Genomic DNA, 16,554 nt, shown 5'->3' on the forward strand with positions numbered 1-16,554 from the left:
GAGCCCTGGGCTTGCTGCCAGGGACAGGGGGCAGGTGCAGCTCGGGCTGGACTCCCTTGCCTGGAGGAAACCAGAGGCTGAGCAAGAGTCAGACAGCGAGGGGAAGGTGAGAGTTCCAGGCAGGAGGAGCCCAGGGCCCAGCACACCCAGACAGCCCACTTCTCCTTTCTCTAGGCTGACCCCCAAATGTTAAGTCTCTGTGGCCATCATTGTTTTCGCTGTCGCTTGGCAAAAGGGAACTGTCAAAAGGTGTCAGCTGAGGACTGAAGTGATCCTTGTGCCTACCTGAGGTTGTCTCGGTGCCTCCACCTGTAGAAGGAAGCTCTGTTGAAGCATTGCCCCCTGACCTGGGCAGGGGGCCCATACCTTCTCTCCCAGAGAGTGAGGCTGGAGTCAGAAAGATGCTTTCTATGGACAGAGGGTGCTGAAGCAGGGGTGAGGAGCCGGGACCAGGTGCCACACGGCGCTGGGCCACCCCCCTATTTCTGACTTGCCCTGGGATGGTGGGTCTCAGTGCACTACCTGCAAACAGGAGATGTAGGGGTCGTTGTGAGCCTTGTTCTGCCTCTTCCCTGAGGCCGTGGTGCAGACCTGGTGGCTGAAGCCCCCCAGACCCCAGACGTCTTCCATCGTGCCCAGCCTTGCTGCCTTCCCTCCCCTGTGACACTGTCCTGTCCATGCCCACAGGTGACAACATCATCAGGAAGCAAGTGCTTCTCCTGCCGGTCAGCAGCCGAGCGGGATAAGTGGATGGAGAACCTGCGGCGCGCGGTGCACCCCAACAAGGTAGACCTCGTGTCCTCTCTCCAAAGCATGGGGGATTGGGGTTAGACCCAGAGCAGAGCGCAGACTTGGACCTGAGGGAGCAGAGGGAGGGATCTCTGGTGTGGCTGGGATTGGGGAGTGGGGCCAGCCTGCACGGAGTGGGCAGTAGTGTTGGGCTCTGACAGAGGAGTTCGAGTTGGCCAGGCTGACTCAGGTTCTGTGAGCTCTGTCCTCGAAGCTACACACAGGAGGCTGAGGAGTGAGGTGCTGCTGTCCTTCTGCCTGGAACTCTTGTGCCCCTTCCCCCGTGGCCGATCCCTGCTCATCCATCTAATTCCAGCTTAGACACCCATCTCCTTCTGCAGATGAGAACTGCCAGCACAGGCTAGAGCCCTCTATGTTCCCACTGCCCCCAGGCTACCCCCATCATGTTCATGGGACCCTGACTAGAATCACCTGCTTCTGTGTCTGTCTCCCTGGCTGACTAGAGGGCCTAAACTGCGTCCTGGTCACCATGATATCGCTAAGGATGCCTTAGCAGTGATCACCTCTTAAGTGACTTTATAGACCAGCAAACTTCAGAAGAGCTAATAAATGGTACAGTAGCCTGTTTTGTAGCAAGCATTGTGTTAACCTCTTATTTGATCGCTAGTCTGTTTTATATAAAAGGGAACCGAGACTTAGATTAAGTCACTTGCCCAAGGTCAGTGAGCTGGTCTGAGGCTGAGCAGAAATCAGCCTCTCAGGGCCTGGGCCCTGCCCACCAGCTTCCAAGCCCCTCCCAGATCTGAGAGCCCTGCCCAGCTCTAGGCTGGGTGGTGGGTGGGTGGCCAGTCCCCCAATGACCGCAGCCCCCCTTGTGCATGTGCAGGACAACAGCCGGCGTGTGGAGCACATCCTGAAGCTGTGGGTGATTGAGGCCAAGGACTTGCCAGCCAAGAAGAAGTACCTGTGTGAGCTGTGCCTGGACGATGTGCTCTATGCCCGCACCACGGGCAAGCTCAAGACGGACAATGTCTTCTGGGGCGAGCACTTTGAGTTCCACAACCTGCCACCCCTGCGCACCGTCACCGTCCACCTGTACCGGGAGACTGACAAGAAGAAGAAGAAGGAACGCAACAGTTACCTGGGCCTGGTGAGCCTGCCTGCTGCCTCAGTGGCTGGGCGGCAGTTCGTGGAGAAGTGGTACCCAGTGGTGACGCCCAACCCCAAGGGCGGCAAGGGCCCCGGTCCCATGATCCGCATCAAGGCACGTTACCAGACCATCACCATCCTGCCCATGGAGATGTACAAGGAGTTTGCCGAGCACATCACCAACCACTACCTGGGGCTCTGTGCAGCCCTCGAGCCCATCCTCAGTGCCAAGACCAAGGAGGAGATGGCGTCGGCCCTGGTGCATATCCTGCAGAGCACAGGCAAGGTGAAGGTGCGTGTGCGGGCGACGGGCAGGGTCCCCCACATCACATGGCCCCGTGGAAAGGCCTGGTGATGTGCACTAGGTCAGCTGCCGTTCCCCATGTCCTCATCATGGATTTCAGTTCTTATGGAGCCACTGGTCACAGCTAGGTGGGCTCCCTAAACCCAAGAGTTGCATCATGGATTGGGGGCTTCATGCTCCTCCTCTGGTTGAAGCTGGTCGCTGAGGCAGGTTTGGAGTGGTGGACGGGACTGTGGCTTCTAGTGCGGAAGTGGGTTTTAGGGGCCTCCTCCACTGCCCCAGAGGGCTGGCCCCTGAGGCTCGAGGGAAGCAGGTCACGTGGCCAGCCTCTCCCAGCACATGGGTCATGACCCAGACACACATATCTTGTGAGGTATTGAGTTTGGTTGACATCCCCAAAAGGTGACCACCAGGGTACAGCCACTGTCACAACCCCCACCTCACCCCTCACTCTCACACCCAGACAGATTCACAGACACAGCACACGCTGGGCCACCCCCTCGCTGCGCAGTGCGCAGCCATCCGATGGTCTGCAGCCATGGCTACAGCTGTCTCCAGCCCCAGAGCCCACGGAGACAGGGATTGTCTACAGCCATTCAGGCAGTCCCTGCTTCAGGGCTGGAGCGGCCCAGCTCTCCCCTCCCCACCTTCTTCCCCTTCCACTCCCCGCCTGGCCAGACCACGCCTCAGCCCCCACCCACCTGGTTTTGGAGATAAGTGGGCTCCTTCAGGAAGGCTCTCCATCGCCTACCTCAGTGGAGTGTGGTTCTGTGGGCCTCAAAGGCAGACTTTCCCCTCTTCACCCTGCCCCTTCCTTGAGGGGAGCTGTCTGAAGGGTGTGCTGTGGAGAAGGAGGACTGGACGTGGGGTCCATCCATGTTGCAGGAGGCCTCAGGAGCTGGGCCTCTGCCGTCTGGACGTGGTGTGGTTTGAGAGTTGAGTGGCCTGTGATGGGCTGAGGGACTGCCCTATGTCAAGGTCCTGAACCTTCAGCCTGGGGCGGGGGAGGCACAGGTTGGGGGCCAGGCCTTGGGCACATGGCTCCAGTGGGGCCCTATCCTCTTACCCCTTCCCAGAAGGCCCTGGGCTCCCTCAGGCCCTCCAGAGCCCCACTGCCTGTTGGACTAGTGGTGTGCAGCAAATGCAGGATCCGGGAGATGACCTTTCTCAGCATGGGCTCCGTGGGGCAGGGGGAGCACTCGGTGTCCTCTATGCTGTTGGACCACCTCCTGCCCCCACCCCAGCCTTCACACCTGGCTGGGCGAGGCTGTGAGTTGGATGTGTGTCTGAACTGTCCTTGATTTCCTGGCCAACATTGGGAGGGGGTGCTGGGAAACAGTGAATCAAGGAAGCTCTGGCCCCAGAGAGGGAGCCAGGGAGGCAGCAGGGGCACCAGTGGTGTCCTTTTCTGTTGCCGTGTCTGTTCTTTCAATACCTGGCTCCCGAGGGCTGGGCTGACCAGGAAGCCAGCTCCCATCTGAAGGGACCTTTGCACTTGGGGCTCACAGCTAAGACAAGAGGCAAATTGAGGTGCTCATTGTGCATGAAGGTAGAAGCCAGGCTCCCCTAGTGGGCCCTGAGCAGCAGAAGAATAGGCAGTAACTCGTGTTGCTGGGGTGATGCGTCTGAGCTCCCGCTCTGTGAACACTTGGGAACTGATGGGCGTTCTTGGTGCGAGAGGCAGAGCAGCTGAGAGGTGAGGGCTGTGCGAGTGGGCGTTGCAGCACCTTGCTGCCCTCTCCTAGGCTCCTCTCTCCTGGGCTGTGGCTTTTCAGAGTTTCTGTCCTCGGCCCCCAAGGGACTTGTCCCTGCCATCCTCCTCTCCCCTCAGTGCAGCAGGTGCAACGGGGCATGGGGAGCAAGAGACTTGGGCCAGATCTGGCCCTGGTAGCTTTGTGGCCCTGCACAGGTCACTTCCCCATTCTGTGTCCTTTCCCCCTCCTTGGGTCCGAGTTCAAAGGAGAGTTCCTCCTCATCCCAGCCTGGGCCTGGCACCGACCTCAGGAGTACACGAGCCCAGTGGAGCTATGGGGTCCCATGCAGTATTTACCTCTGCTTCGTGTGTTCAGAGAAGGGGACCCTAGAGATCATCAGTAGGGATCCTCAGGCTGTGTGATCCCCAGAGAGGCCAACGGCAGCTTCCCCCAACCCCCTCCTGTCCCTCCATTGGCCAGGCCACGTCTCCTGGGCCTGGAGCTCAGTTCTGTATTTCAAGGGCCACTTGTGATTCCAGAGGGCCTCAAGGTTGTGCACATTGGAGTGAGAAGTTTCCAGAGCACCTGGTCCATGCTGGCCACCTGGCAGCCTCTGTGCTGCCTGGCCCCTGCCCTGTCACCCTCCCCTGGGTCCAGCTCTCTACTGTCCTGTTCCCCTCCTTCAAGTCACAGGTTGGCTGTGGGCGTGAGGAGCTGGGGGCTCCAGGAGGAGGGAGTTCCCCCTGGGTGGGTGCAGCAGGTTCATGGTGCAGCCTCCCTGCAGTCAGGAGGGAGGGCGTGGGCTCACACTCCCTCCCAGGGTCTTCCCATGACACTATATGTGAGACTGATAGGCTGCCTTCCGAGGAAGTCAGGGATCCACACAGTGAAACCCTGCCATCCTGGGTTTGCCAGGTGGGCAGTGGTGCCACCGCCTTCCGCCCAAGCCAAGGTCCATGCTCTCGCCGTCTAAGCATTGGCTCACTGCCTTCCGGGGCAGCTGGACAGCCTCGGCCTCTCTCTGCTCCTTCCCTGTGGGGCTGCACAGAGTGAGTCTGTGTCTGGCGTGGGAGACCCATCAGAGTAACGAGTGCACAGTGGCAGCTGCTTGTGCGATGGGGAGAGGGCGATGTGTCGATCCTCTTTGGCACTGATGGTGATGGGAGGGGGAATTCTTCTCTGGTCACCCAGCCAGACCTGGTCAGGCTTGAACCAGGGATTTGAGTCCAGCTGGTCTGGCCATGATGCCGGGGGCTTGTGGCTCCATGTGGCGTGCTCTTGCCCAGGCCTGCCTCCTGGATCCCTGGACCCAGCTCTGGTGTCACCAGTGCTAGGCATCTCCCTTCACCAGGCTGCCCTGCCCTCACTCCCATGCAGCCCCAAGGGTGGGCACCAGCAGCTTGGCGATGGAACAGCCTCATGAAGCAGGGCCTTCTGGCCTGGGAGTATGTCTGGAATCCTAGGGTCCTATCTGCCAAGCCTGCTCAGGTCCACTCTTGTCTCCTCCTGCCTCCCCAGGACTTCCTGACGGACCTGATGATGTCAGAGGTGGACCGTTGTGGGGACAATGAGCATCTCATCTTCCGGGAGAACACGCTGGCCACCAAGGCCATTGAGGAGTACCTTAAGCTGGTGGGCCAGAAGTACCTGCAGGACGCACTAGGTAGGGAGGATGTGGGCTGGCAGGTGGGCAGAAGGTGGGGCATGCCCACCAGGTCCTCACTTCCCCCTCGCTGCCCTCTCGGCCACAGGTGAGTTCATCAAAGCGCTGTATGAGTCAGATGAGAACTGTGAGGTGGACCCAAGCAAGTGCTCGGCCGCGGACCTCCCGGAGCACCAGGGCAACCTCAAGATGTGCTGCGAGCTGGCCTTCTGCAAGATCATCAACTCCTACTGGTCAGTGCTGCCCCACACTCCCTTCTTGGGCTCAGCTACCCAGGGCCTCCCCACCCTGGCATCTTACTCACCTTCTCTGTCAGGGTGCCCTCAGTGTGCCAGGCGTTAGGCTAGGCATGCGTGCGCTAATTCTCATTCAGACAGCTCCGTAAGGGGCTCTGTTCTGTTAAGCCTGACTTAATAAACCAGAGAGCTGAAGTCTAAGGAGATGGCAGTGACACACCTGCAGCCCCACACAGCTTCAGCATGGCAGCTTTTGCATTGGAAACCAACCCTCTGCCTGACCCCACTGAGTCTTGCTGGGCTGCCAGATCCCCGTCCTGGTCCCTTGGGGGCTCTAAAATATACGGGAGTGTTCCAGAATCTATGCAGGACACGATTTGGACCTGGCAGTCCACTGCACGTGTTCATCAGCGAGCACACTGTGTGTGCTGGACAGTATCTTAGGTTCAGTGGCTGCAGAGGGAGCCAGACTGATGAAGGCCTGCCTGGGGTGTGTGGATGGCTTAATCTGAGACTCCGTATGTGTACGTAGGAGCTTGGTGCTCACGTCACAGGCTGTGATCAGGCCCAGCAGGGGCTTGTGTGGGTGCCTAGACACCAGGCAGGCCTCTTGCTGGGACTGGAGAGAACAAAGAAGAAAGGACTGGCCTTTAAATAGAACAGAGGTCTACAGACTGCTGCCAGCCCCAGAAAGGAACAGGGATATGCAGAGCGGGCTACTCATACAGGACCGCAGTCAGGGCCAGAATGAGTCCCTGGGCCACTTCCCACAAGACCGACTTGCCAGGCACCTGCTTGCTCCTGAGTGAGGCATGTGTGTCTGGTGGCCAGCTGACCTGGTGCAGGGTACAGCCACGTTGTGTGGTGGCGTGCACGACTGTTTGGGGGGACCTTACCAGTCCTAAGCAGTGGGGTGATTTTCATACTGGAGGAGCTACCTGGATTTTCTCCTCCGTCTCTGCTCCAGCTCGAAACCTGCATCCCCTTTCCCTACCCAGGCCCCTCTCCTGACCCCCCAACCCCTCAGCCCTACCTTATTCCTTTCTTTGGTCACACTCCTTCCCTTCCTGCTTTAAGGCCTGTGCCTGGCTCCCCTCTTTGGCCTTCCTTCATGTCACCAGACACATGGTCAGCTCACCCCTCTTGGACATCCTCTGTCATGGCCCTGATCACATTGCGGTGGGATTGTACCTGTATCGGAATCCATTTTCTGCACGTGCTGGGAGCACCCCAGGGGCAGGTGGATCCCCCAGCTCAGGGCTGGGCACAGAGGGTGGCCTGGGAATGGTTTGCTGCTCCTAAAGGACAGGCAGAGAGAGGCTGGTGAGTGACAGCCTTGGGAGGGGGGCAGAGGGGATGGCCAGGGCCAGCGGGGGGGGTGTGCTCCATCTCAGGTCCCTCTGCCCCTGGGCTGCACAAGGTGTTCACTGGTGGCTAGCGTGGCCCCACAGGCTGGGCCAAGAAATGACCCCTGGCACCAGGGGTGGAGGGGCAACCAGAGGCCTTGAACTCTCTGGGAACATACTTCCCACCCTTGGGCTAGGCTGTTTTCACTGTGCCCCGCTGTTTGCAGGGCGGGCTGGGTGTGGGACACGAGAAGCATATCCGTGGACGGTGACTTTCCATTTCCTCTTCCTGGCATTCATCAGAGGCCCAGAGGTACCTCTCTGTTCTGGACAAGGCATCAATACATGTCATCACTCTTCACCTGCCCCCTGTCCAGTCCTGTGCCAGGCACTTCAAGGACACTTCAAGGACAGGGCTAAAGGCCACCCGCCCTCACTTCCTCTCCAGCCAGCCATGCCCTGCTTGGTTCAGCCACAGTCACTGCTGGAGAGCCTGCTGGGCGTGTTGGGCAGAACCCTTTCAAAGTGATCAGGGCCTTTATGGCCTTCAGATCGCTCTGTGAGCTCAGCAGGGCAGGCCTTGCTCCATGTAAGCGTGAGGAAACTGAAGCCTGGGGAGGGCCAGGCACTGGGTCAAGCACCCTGAGCTAGTGGCAGAGCCAGGCGCAGGCTTGGGTCAGGAAGTGCTGGGTCCTAGCCTGCCCCAGACCGGGAAGCACATCTCTTAGGGTGGAAAGAGGAACGCCACTTAAACATTGGCCTGGTGAAAGGCCTCGCTGTGGCAGGTTGGGGATGCTCAGTGTAGAGAGCCTCCCAGCCGGGTACCAGGAACTCTGCCACACTCACTGGGTCCCCATGGGGAAGTCACCACCTCCATTTCCCTCCCTGTCTAGAAAGCGGAGAGCTGTGTTCTCACCCCGTGGTTAGGCTATTCCCATTTTCTTGGTTATTCCAAGTTCTGCTGAAAACCTCTAATTCCTGTAACGTTATTGGAGTGAAGGGGGTAGGTCTCAAAGCCAGTGATGGGAGCCAAGGAGCAGTGGTTCCTTCCTCTTGTGTTCTCCTCACTCTCCCCTAGACCCGGATGCCTGCTGTTTGGGGAGGAGGATGAAGCAGTGGGGGAGGTGGGCAGGGCCTGGCCCTTGCCATTGGCTCTGGTTAGGACGGAGACCAGGCTCCTCTATGCTTGGGCCCTATCCTACTTGGCCCCTTCGTGGAGAGCCCGCCACCCTGACGGGAGCTTGGGTGTCCTTGCTCCTTCCGTGTGCTGAACTCTCACTCTGCCTTCACTACGCTGTGCCCTCCCTGCGGGGTCTCAGCTCCCCCAGCTGCCCTGCCCTAAGGATGGTAGATGGATGGTGGATGGTGGAGAAACAGGCTCAGAGAGCGCAGGCGGCAGGCAGAGCTCACACAGCTGTTGGGTGGAATGGGGCTGGAACTTAGGTCCTGTTGGACCCAGAACCAGGTCCCTGCTCTGCACCCTCTGGTCCTGGCCCCTGTCTGATGGCTGGTCCCACCACCACCATCTCTCTCTACACAGCGTCTTCCCTCGGGAGCTGAAAGAGGTGTTTGCCTCGTGGCGGCAGGAGTGCAGCAGCCGCGGCCGGCCCGACATCAGCGAGCGGCTCATCAGTGCCTCCCTGTTTCTGCGCTTCCTCTGCCCGGCCATCATGTCACCCTCACTCTTCAACCTGCTGCAGGAGTACCCCGATGACCGCACTGCCCGCACCCTCACCCTCATCGCCAAGGTGACCCAGAACCTGGCCAACTTCGCCAAGTGAGTGCCAGGTCTCTGGATGGGCAGAGTCAGGGCGGGCTGGAGCCCACCGGGAGCAGGCGTGCACAACAGGCCCTGCTTCTGTCCCTGTCATCCACAGTCCTTCCCCTCCTCCTTTTTTCAAAATAAAATCCCCTCCACACACCATTCTCCCCCTCCTAAGAGTACAAGCCATTTTGGTGTGTTTCCTTAATTTTCAAAGGTGAGAAGATGAGATATTTTTTCCTCTTGTTGTTTTGAATTAACATTTTATCGTAAGGATTCTCATCCTTAACATTCATAGGTCTGGTTTTGAAATGAATGGGGACTGGGTCTTCAAGGGAGAATGGTTCATATTTCCTAACTCGCCCCCCCTAGCTGAGCACTAGGGTTGTTTCAGACTGTCCTTGTTCGGTGCTGTCAAGGATGTCTGTGCTCATAAAGCACTTTCGTGTTTTCAGCTGTACCTTCAAGTGAGTAGGTGGAAACGGAAGAGCTGGTTTATGTTGTCACTCATTCACAAAGTGTAGATGGAGCCCTGATCTGGGGCCTTCTCTGTGCTGGGCTCAGCATCACACCTGGTCCCAGCCCTTCCCAGCTCAGCACTTGAGCAGGGGAGAGAGGTGTAGGATAAGCAACAGAGCGGTGATAGAGATGTGCGTGCTCCTAGGAGGGCCCTAAGCTTGTTGAGGGGGAAACAGGCTTCCTCGAAGGTGGGCTCCCCCAGCTGCATGTCTGGATGAGGCGTTCATCTGCTTGCAGAAGGAGGGCACGAGCAGAGGCAGGGCACGCTGTAGGGGGCCGCGTGCTGGACGCATGAAGCACTGTGACCTTCCTAAATCATCAAGTGCCAGGCCCAGAGAAGTAGGAGATGAGGCCCAGGAGTTCAGCAGGGACTTCAGGACCAGGCAGGGCAGTGAGAGCCACCACAGGGCTGTAGACAAGGGAGAGGATGGCCCTTATCTGTTCAGGGTTCTGAAAAGGTCAGCCTGACAGCAGTGGGGCAGGTGGGATGGAGGGAGCAGCGCTGGCAGCTGAGAGACCTGGAGGAGGGCCTGGTAGAAGCATTGTGGGAGGCGGCAGTGGCTGCAAGGTCAAGGGGTGATTAGGAGGTGAAGTCAGCAGGTCTTGCTGCTTGTGGGGAGGGGGAGGGAGGACTGGAGGATTTGACTGCGCCAGGCGTCTGGCTCAGCTCTGTCGTGGATGGTGGAGTCCACTGAGGGTAGGGAGTACAGGAAGAGGGCATGGGTTTGGGGTTATGGCATGACATGGTCAGGCTAAGTATGAGGGGAGGTGCTTGTGTATGTATGTGTCTGAAAGGTTAGCAGAGAGACCTGGCCGAGCATGGATCAAGAATCATCTGTGCTCCAGGCCATCGAAACTTGGGGGAATAGAGGAAGGAGATTGTGACGAGCAGTGAATGGGGAGTAAGGGCCGCAAAACATTCCAGATCCTGTGAGAAAGGTCCGGAAAAGGGTCTCTGGATTTGGCCATGACGGAAGTGGGTCCTGAGTCAGAGCACGTTGGTTGGCTGGGGGAGTGCGTGGCGTGGGAGCTGGCCACAGTAGGTGAGGAGGGATAGGAGCTGAGGAGGTGGGTGTGTCTCATTAGGGGGCTTCCAGGCAGGGCTGGTTATCTGCGGCCGGCCTTTGCCGGGCGCTCACCCCGTCTGCTGTCTCTCTAGGTTTGGCAGCAAGGAGGAGTACATGTCGTTCATGAACCAGTTCCTGGAGCATGAGTGGACCAACATGCAGCGCTTCCTGCTGGAGATCTCCAACCCCGAGACCATCTCCAACACGGCGGGCTTTGAGGGCTACATTGACCTGGGCCGTGAGCTCTCCAGCCTGCACTCGCTGCTCTGGGAGGCCGTCAGCCAGCTGGAGCAGGTACCTGTCCCCATGGGGCTCTGATGGGGCCAGGGGCACCAAAGATCGCCACACAGCTTGCGGGCGCTCTTCCTTCCAGGGTGACCCTGAAGGTCAAAGGTTCTCCTGTATGATGTGCATCAGCAGCCCTGCCTGGGTGCCAGAACCTGAGCTTCCAACCCAGGCCCTTCGGCACGCACCAGGGACCTCTGGGCCCTGTTTCCTTGGCGGGGAGAGCCACATGCACTCGCCAGCACTTTGTCGGGGAGCCCACTCTGGGTCCCGGAGCTTCGGCTGTGCCTCCACACACGGGCGCTGGATAGACGGATTCCACATGTGAAGGCATACTCCCTACCTGTGAGAACTGTGATCAGACTTAGCCGCTTCTCCAAAAATGGCCTTGCTCTGGGTTTTGAGGCCACTGATATGAAAACGATAGACTGAAGATGCTGCACCTCCACATGTCAGGCAGGAAGTTGCGAGCCTTTCCAGAATTTCCCTTGACCATGAGTTGAAAAGATTATTCCTTAGACACCTGTGACATTGCTGCAGCCATGTGGTGTGTGCCCTCCATGGCCTGGGGTTCCCCAGCCCACGCTGTGAACAGGTTCTTGCCAACAAGGGCCTGGTCTGCCAGGATCCACTTCCGGAATACCTTTTGCTGTCTATGGCTCCCAGAGACCGCCTTACAAAAGCAGTTACTGCTGGAGCAGGGTGGGGAGGCCTCCCTGCTCCTGTCCCATTCCCTAGAGTGACCACCCAGCGTGCTCTGCTGTGCAGCGTTCTAGATACATCTGTGTGTGTGTGTAAGTGCACAGGCACAAACATGGAGTTCTTTTCCTTTTGTCTTAATGTGAGAACTTACGTGTGCACTCCAGCGTATGTTTCTCACTCCCTGTGTTGTGGGCATCTTTCCACAGCAGTCCATACTGCACTGCATCTGTGACCTTTCTAATGGCTGCAGACTGTCCGTCATGTGACTGCACAGTTTATTTCACTGGCTCCCTATTGCTGGACACTAGGGTTAGTCCAGCTTTTCCCTACAAACAGATGCTGATACGATCATTGCTGCTCAATTCTGTCCACACCCCTTTGGCTGTGAGAGACACAGGAGGGAGAAATGGAAATGAGGGCCAAGGCCCTTTCTTCCTCCACTTGCTGCCACCACCAGTCACTCTAACTGCCACCACTTACTGAGCCCCTGTGCCGGCTCCCATCCTCTATCTGTACAACCAGGCAGGAAGGACAGACGGTGGCAGCGGCCAAGAGAGCTGACAGTGTGTAGCAAGGATTTGTAATTGTTCTGTCTGTCTCTCAAGTCTCTGCTGTATCAGCTACACAAGTTTTCACACTTTGTTTTTGCACAAGTCCTACGTGGAAGCCAGTGAATATGTCAATGCTGGCAGAGTCCCCTTCCCCAGCTCGGCTTGTGGCCTGGGATTCTTAGCACCATCAATCTAAACCGTGACAGCAGTGTTCACATGAGCCTGGGTGCCCCCCTCTGCCTAACTGTCCATTTGTTATTGTCTGACAGGCAGGTGATGGTGCCTACTCTGGGCCTGGACTGTTTCCACTGGGGCTCAGGTGTCAAAGTAGGTCAGCCCCCAGCCCGCCCTGTGGAGTAGGTGACGTGGGAGGGGCCACCCCAGAGGCCTCTCGGATGGGGAAGTGTCAGTGTGGAGAATTCTGGGGTTCCACGTGGTCTTTCCTCCATTGAGGGGGCCCTGAGGTAGGATGATCTAGAGTGAAAGGCTTGGACTGGGTCAGCGTTTCTCCCTGTGGGCCTCACGCTCTATCCCAGAACTATCTGGGGAGCTGGGGAAAATGCAATTGGCAGATTCCTGGGCTCCCCATCCCCCTCCCAAACCTATTTGGTCTGACTGGTGGGGGAGAGCAGGGTCTGCATTTCGGACTGAATCCTCAGCAGTTTTGAACTATAGTGGCTGCAGTACACCTGGCCTCCCCAAGTCACCCCAGTAGGTCACACCTGCCTCTTGCTCCTTGCTGTGTCTTTGCAGAGCATTGTGTCCAAACTGGGGCCTCTGCCTCGAATTCTGAGGGACGTCCACACAGCACTGAGCACCCCGGGCAGTGGGCAGCTCACAGGGACCAACGACCTGGCCTCCACGCCTGGCTCTGGCAGCAGCAGCATCTCAGCTGGGCTGCAGAAGATGGTGATCGAGAATGATCTCTCTGGGTAAGAGCTGCCAGGCGTGCGGGGTGTTGTGGGGTGCACATGCAGACAAGGCACAGCCCATCTGCAGTCTCATTTGAGGAGGGTGGTCCCTACATCAGCGTTTATAAAACAAGCTGGGTGAGACTCAAAACGTGTTGTGCAGGCCCTGAGTGGTGAACCTCCAATGGGAAAAAAATCAGAGAATGCTTCCTGGAGGAGGTGGAACTATAGTTTTGAGCTTTTTAGGAGAAGTCACATTTCCATTGGTGGAAAAGGCATTCTAGGTAGAGGGACTAGCAGACAGGCCTGGAGAAAGACAACGTGTTCTGTTGAAGAACAGTCACTGTTCCCAGATACCTCCAGATCGATCACCTGGGTGTGTGTGAAAAATACCTGTCCTCCTGGCGTTTCCTGGGCCTGAATGAGAATCTCAACAAGTAGCACTTGGGGCTGTGTGTTTTCAGCAGGAACTTGAGTGACTCTGCAAGGCTTTGGGCCTGGGAGCCCCAGAAAACGTGAGAGATGCTAAGGCCCAGCCCTCACTCTGAGCCCTCAGCCCCAGGGCAAGTGCCCTGTAAGTAAAACACACATGCGATGGAGGGGGAGGCACAATGTCCTCGAATGTTGATGTCAAAAAGAGGACATTCCTTTAAAACACTTGACGTTTATACTGAACCATTTATGCCCCACTCGTTTGCTCCCTTCGCCCAGCAGGGCTGTCTTGGGCCAGCTAGTGAGGATGAGGCTGGGGCCACAGAGGTGGGAGTCGGGTCTCATTCTGAGGTGGTGGCAGTGGTAGGTCTTAAGTGAGGGAGGGTGTTGAGATCAAGAACCTGGGGAGATGTGGTGCGCAGGACCTGAGGCCCAGGAGGAAGCTGGAGCTATAGAGACCATCATGCCACTTCTCGGGTCCCTCTGAGTCCTGGGGGTCTATTCATACAACTGCCAACACCTTGGCTGAGAGGTGGCCAGGCACATGGGTTCTGAGGCCTCCTGACTTGGGCGTGCAGTGGGACAGCCGAGGCCCACGACTGCTCTGGGTTTCTCCTGGCTCTGCCTGCTGCCCTTGTCCACTTCTTCGCAGCCCACAAGTGTTTGGCCCGAGTGCCCAGAGCCCGCTACCTAAGTCCCATCAGCTGTGGCTTGGCACTTCCTCTCCATCCCAGGCTCAGCCACCTCCAGCTCCCCGTCACAAGCCTGCGTCAAACCCCCACGTCCTTGCTGCCCCAGCCTACCTGTTCACCCCCCCGCATCCTTCCCTCCAAAGCCCACCTGGCCCCAGCACGTTGTGCCTTCTTCCTTCCGAGGAGCTGGCTTCTGGGAAGGGGCCAGGGCGCGGCTTGCCACTGCAGGTGTGGACCCTCCCTACCTGAGTCATGCTTCGAGGATCCTCCTCTCATTCCTTGTTTTTGCCAGGAACACCAGCCCCCGCCTGCCAGTCAGACAAGGGGTGGCAGCAGGAGGCTGCGGAGGGAGGCTTCACCAGGCTCCACTTTGGTTATCAGTCTGATTAGGATCAAGAGGGAAGAGGCAGAGGGAGCCCCCCGGCTTTGAAGTTGGACTTCTCAGTGCCGGACCCTTGGATAGCAGAGAGCGCTGCGTTGTGGGTTTGGGTTTAGCTAAGGGGAATTTTCCAGCATACTCAGGCCTTAGCACGCATCATCTCAAGATGCAGCTGAGCGGGGATAGGGCCTGCCGGGCATCCTGGTCTGGAACTAGCAGCGCTGGCCCCTACAGCAGAGGTTCCATGCAGGAGCAGCCATCTCGGCCCCTCAGCCCCCGTGGTAGCCTCTGCCAGAGTCAGCTGCCTGGGCCGTGGTTTGCTTCTGCACCTGGGCCACTGGCCCCCAGGCCTCTCCCACTCTTGCTGCCCCAGCACCTCCCCTGCCTCCCTCCCCTCCCCTGCCTCCCCTCTCTTCCCCCAGCCCTGGCTCAGGCCACCGGTCCCGGCAGGTTGGCGGGGCTCTCGGTTTGGACCCGCCTTGGCTGCATTCACAGTTCTTCTCTTCCCCCTTCTTTCCCTGTGTGTGCTTGTCTCCCTGCAGTCTGATAGATTTCACCCGGTTACCGTCTCCAACCCCCGAAAACAAGGACTTGTTTTTTGTCACAAGGTCCTCCGGGGTCCAGCCCTCACCTGCCCGCAGCTCGAGTTATTCGGAAGCCAACGAGCCCGATCTTCAGATGGCCAACGGTGGCAAGAGCCTATCCATGGTGGACCTCCAAGACGCCCGCACGCTGGACGGGGAGGCGGGCTCCCCGGCGGGCCCTGACGCCCTCACCACCGACGGGCAGACACCTGCAACTCAGCTGGTGGCTGGGTGGCCAGCCCGGGCAGCCCCAGTGAGCCTGGCAGGGCTGGCCACCGTCCGGCGGGCAGGCCAGACGCCAACCACGCCGGGTACCTCCGAAGGCGCACCAGGCCGGCCCCAGCTGTTGGCACCACTCTCCTTCCAGAACCCCGTGTACCAGATGGCGGCTGGCCTGCCGCTGTCGCCCCGTGGCCTTGGCGACTCAGGCTCTGAGGGTCACAGCTCCCTGAGCTCCCACAGCAACAGTGAGGAGTTGGCGGCTGCTGCCAAGCTGGGAAGTTTCAGCAGTGCTGCCGAGGAGCTTGGGCGGCGGCCTGGGGAGCTGGCACGGCGGCAGATGTCGCTGACTGAAAAGGCCGGGCAGCCCACGGTGCCAAGGCAGAACAGCGCTGGTCCCCAGCGAAGGATCGACCAGCCACCACCCCCGCCGCCTCCACCACCTCCTGCCCCGCGTGGCCGGACGCCACCCACCCTGCTGAGCACCCTGCAGTACCCACGGCCCTCAAGCGGAACCCTGGCATCGGCCTCGCCTGATTGGGCTGGCCCTGGAGCCCGGCTGCGGCAACAGTCCTCCTCCTCCAAGGGCGATAGCCCTGAGCTGAAGCCTCGTGCGGTGCACAAGCAGGTCAGTGCTGCCGGTCGGAGGCCAGGCTCTCGGGCCTGGGGGACCGTCATACCCCGTCATGCTGCTCCTCCCCATCATTTCAGCTGTACCCAGCTCCATCCCATGCTGAACGAGGCCACATTCAGCCCCTCCCACCAACCTGCCACACACACTACCCCTCCCCTCCTCCCGGGCCCCACTGGCCCCTGCCTGAATCCTGGGAAGCAGGGACACTGCTGCCTTAAGGTTTCTGCCAGTTTCCCCAGGAACAGCTGCGGTCAGGGAGGATGAGGGAGGGGTCCACCCATCTCCAGTTGCAAGCCTGTTAAAGCCCTACCCAGGGTAGGATTCGACCTGTCCTCACAGGCCCCCAGGCCCCTCTCCCTGGAGTGCTCTCACAGGCTGAGCTGGCCTTCAGGGCTCCGTGGCTGCAGTGCATGGGCGTCTCCTGTCACCAGGGGCTTCACGCAGCACGTGGAACGGGCGTGCTTTGGGTTGAACGCCCAGCCTGCAGGGGCTGAGCCCGCCCGCCCTCGCCTGGGCAGCAGAGAGCAGCACTCACCAGGCCTCCCAGCTCTTGCCTGCTTCCGGCTGCCTCTGAGAGATGGGGTCCCCTCTGTCAGGGCTGCGTGGGCAGGTGCCTGGTCAACTGAAGGTCCCCTCCCTACCCTGCCTCTGAGACACTTGTCCCCGTGGCTCATC

General features: G+C 59.0%; 1 protein-coding gene across 47 annotated transcripts in view; it reads left to right on the forward strand.

Moving 5' to 3' along the window:
* Positions 1 to 16,554, forward strand: part of DAB2IP (DAB2 interacting protein) — a 194,427-nt gene that overhangs the window by 166,214 nt on the left and 11,659 nt on the right. For 28 of the 47 annotated variants that reach the window (XM_070596169.1, XM_008527024.2, XM_070596148.1 and 25 more), the window contains 8 exons: positions 688 to 786; positions 1,637 to 2,191; positions 5,416 to 5,560; positions 5,649 to 5,793; positions 8,683 to 8,919; positions 10,583 to 10,784; positions 12,782 to 12,960; positions 14,985 to 15,873. In XM_070596169.1, the coding sequence (XP_070452270.1) occupies positions 688 to 786; positions 1,637 to 2,191; positions 5,416 to 5,560; positions 5,649 to 5,793; positions 8,683 to 8,919; positions 10,583 to 10,784; positions 12,782 to 12,960; positions 14,985 to 15,873 (2,451 nt within the window). The remainder of the gene's footprint in view (positions 1 to 687; positions 787 to 1,636; positions 2,192 to 5,415; positions 5,561 to 5,648; positions 5,794 to 8,682; positions 8,920 to 10,582; positions 10,785 to 12,781; positions 12,961 to 14,984; positions 15,874 to 16,554) is intronic. The other 19 variants (XM_070596163.1, XM_070596150.1, XM_070596151.1 and 16 more) reach the window with 1 other exon arrangement.

Source organism: Equus przewalskii, chromosome 26 (genome assembly GCF_037783145.1).
Source record: "Equus przewalskii isolate Varuska chromosome 26, EquPr2, whole genome shotgun sequence".
Taxonomy (NCBI): Eukaryota; Metazoa; Chordata; class Mammalia; order Perissodactyla; family Equidae; genus Equus; species Equus przewalskii.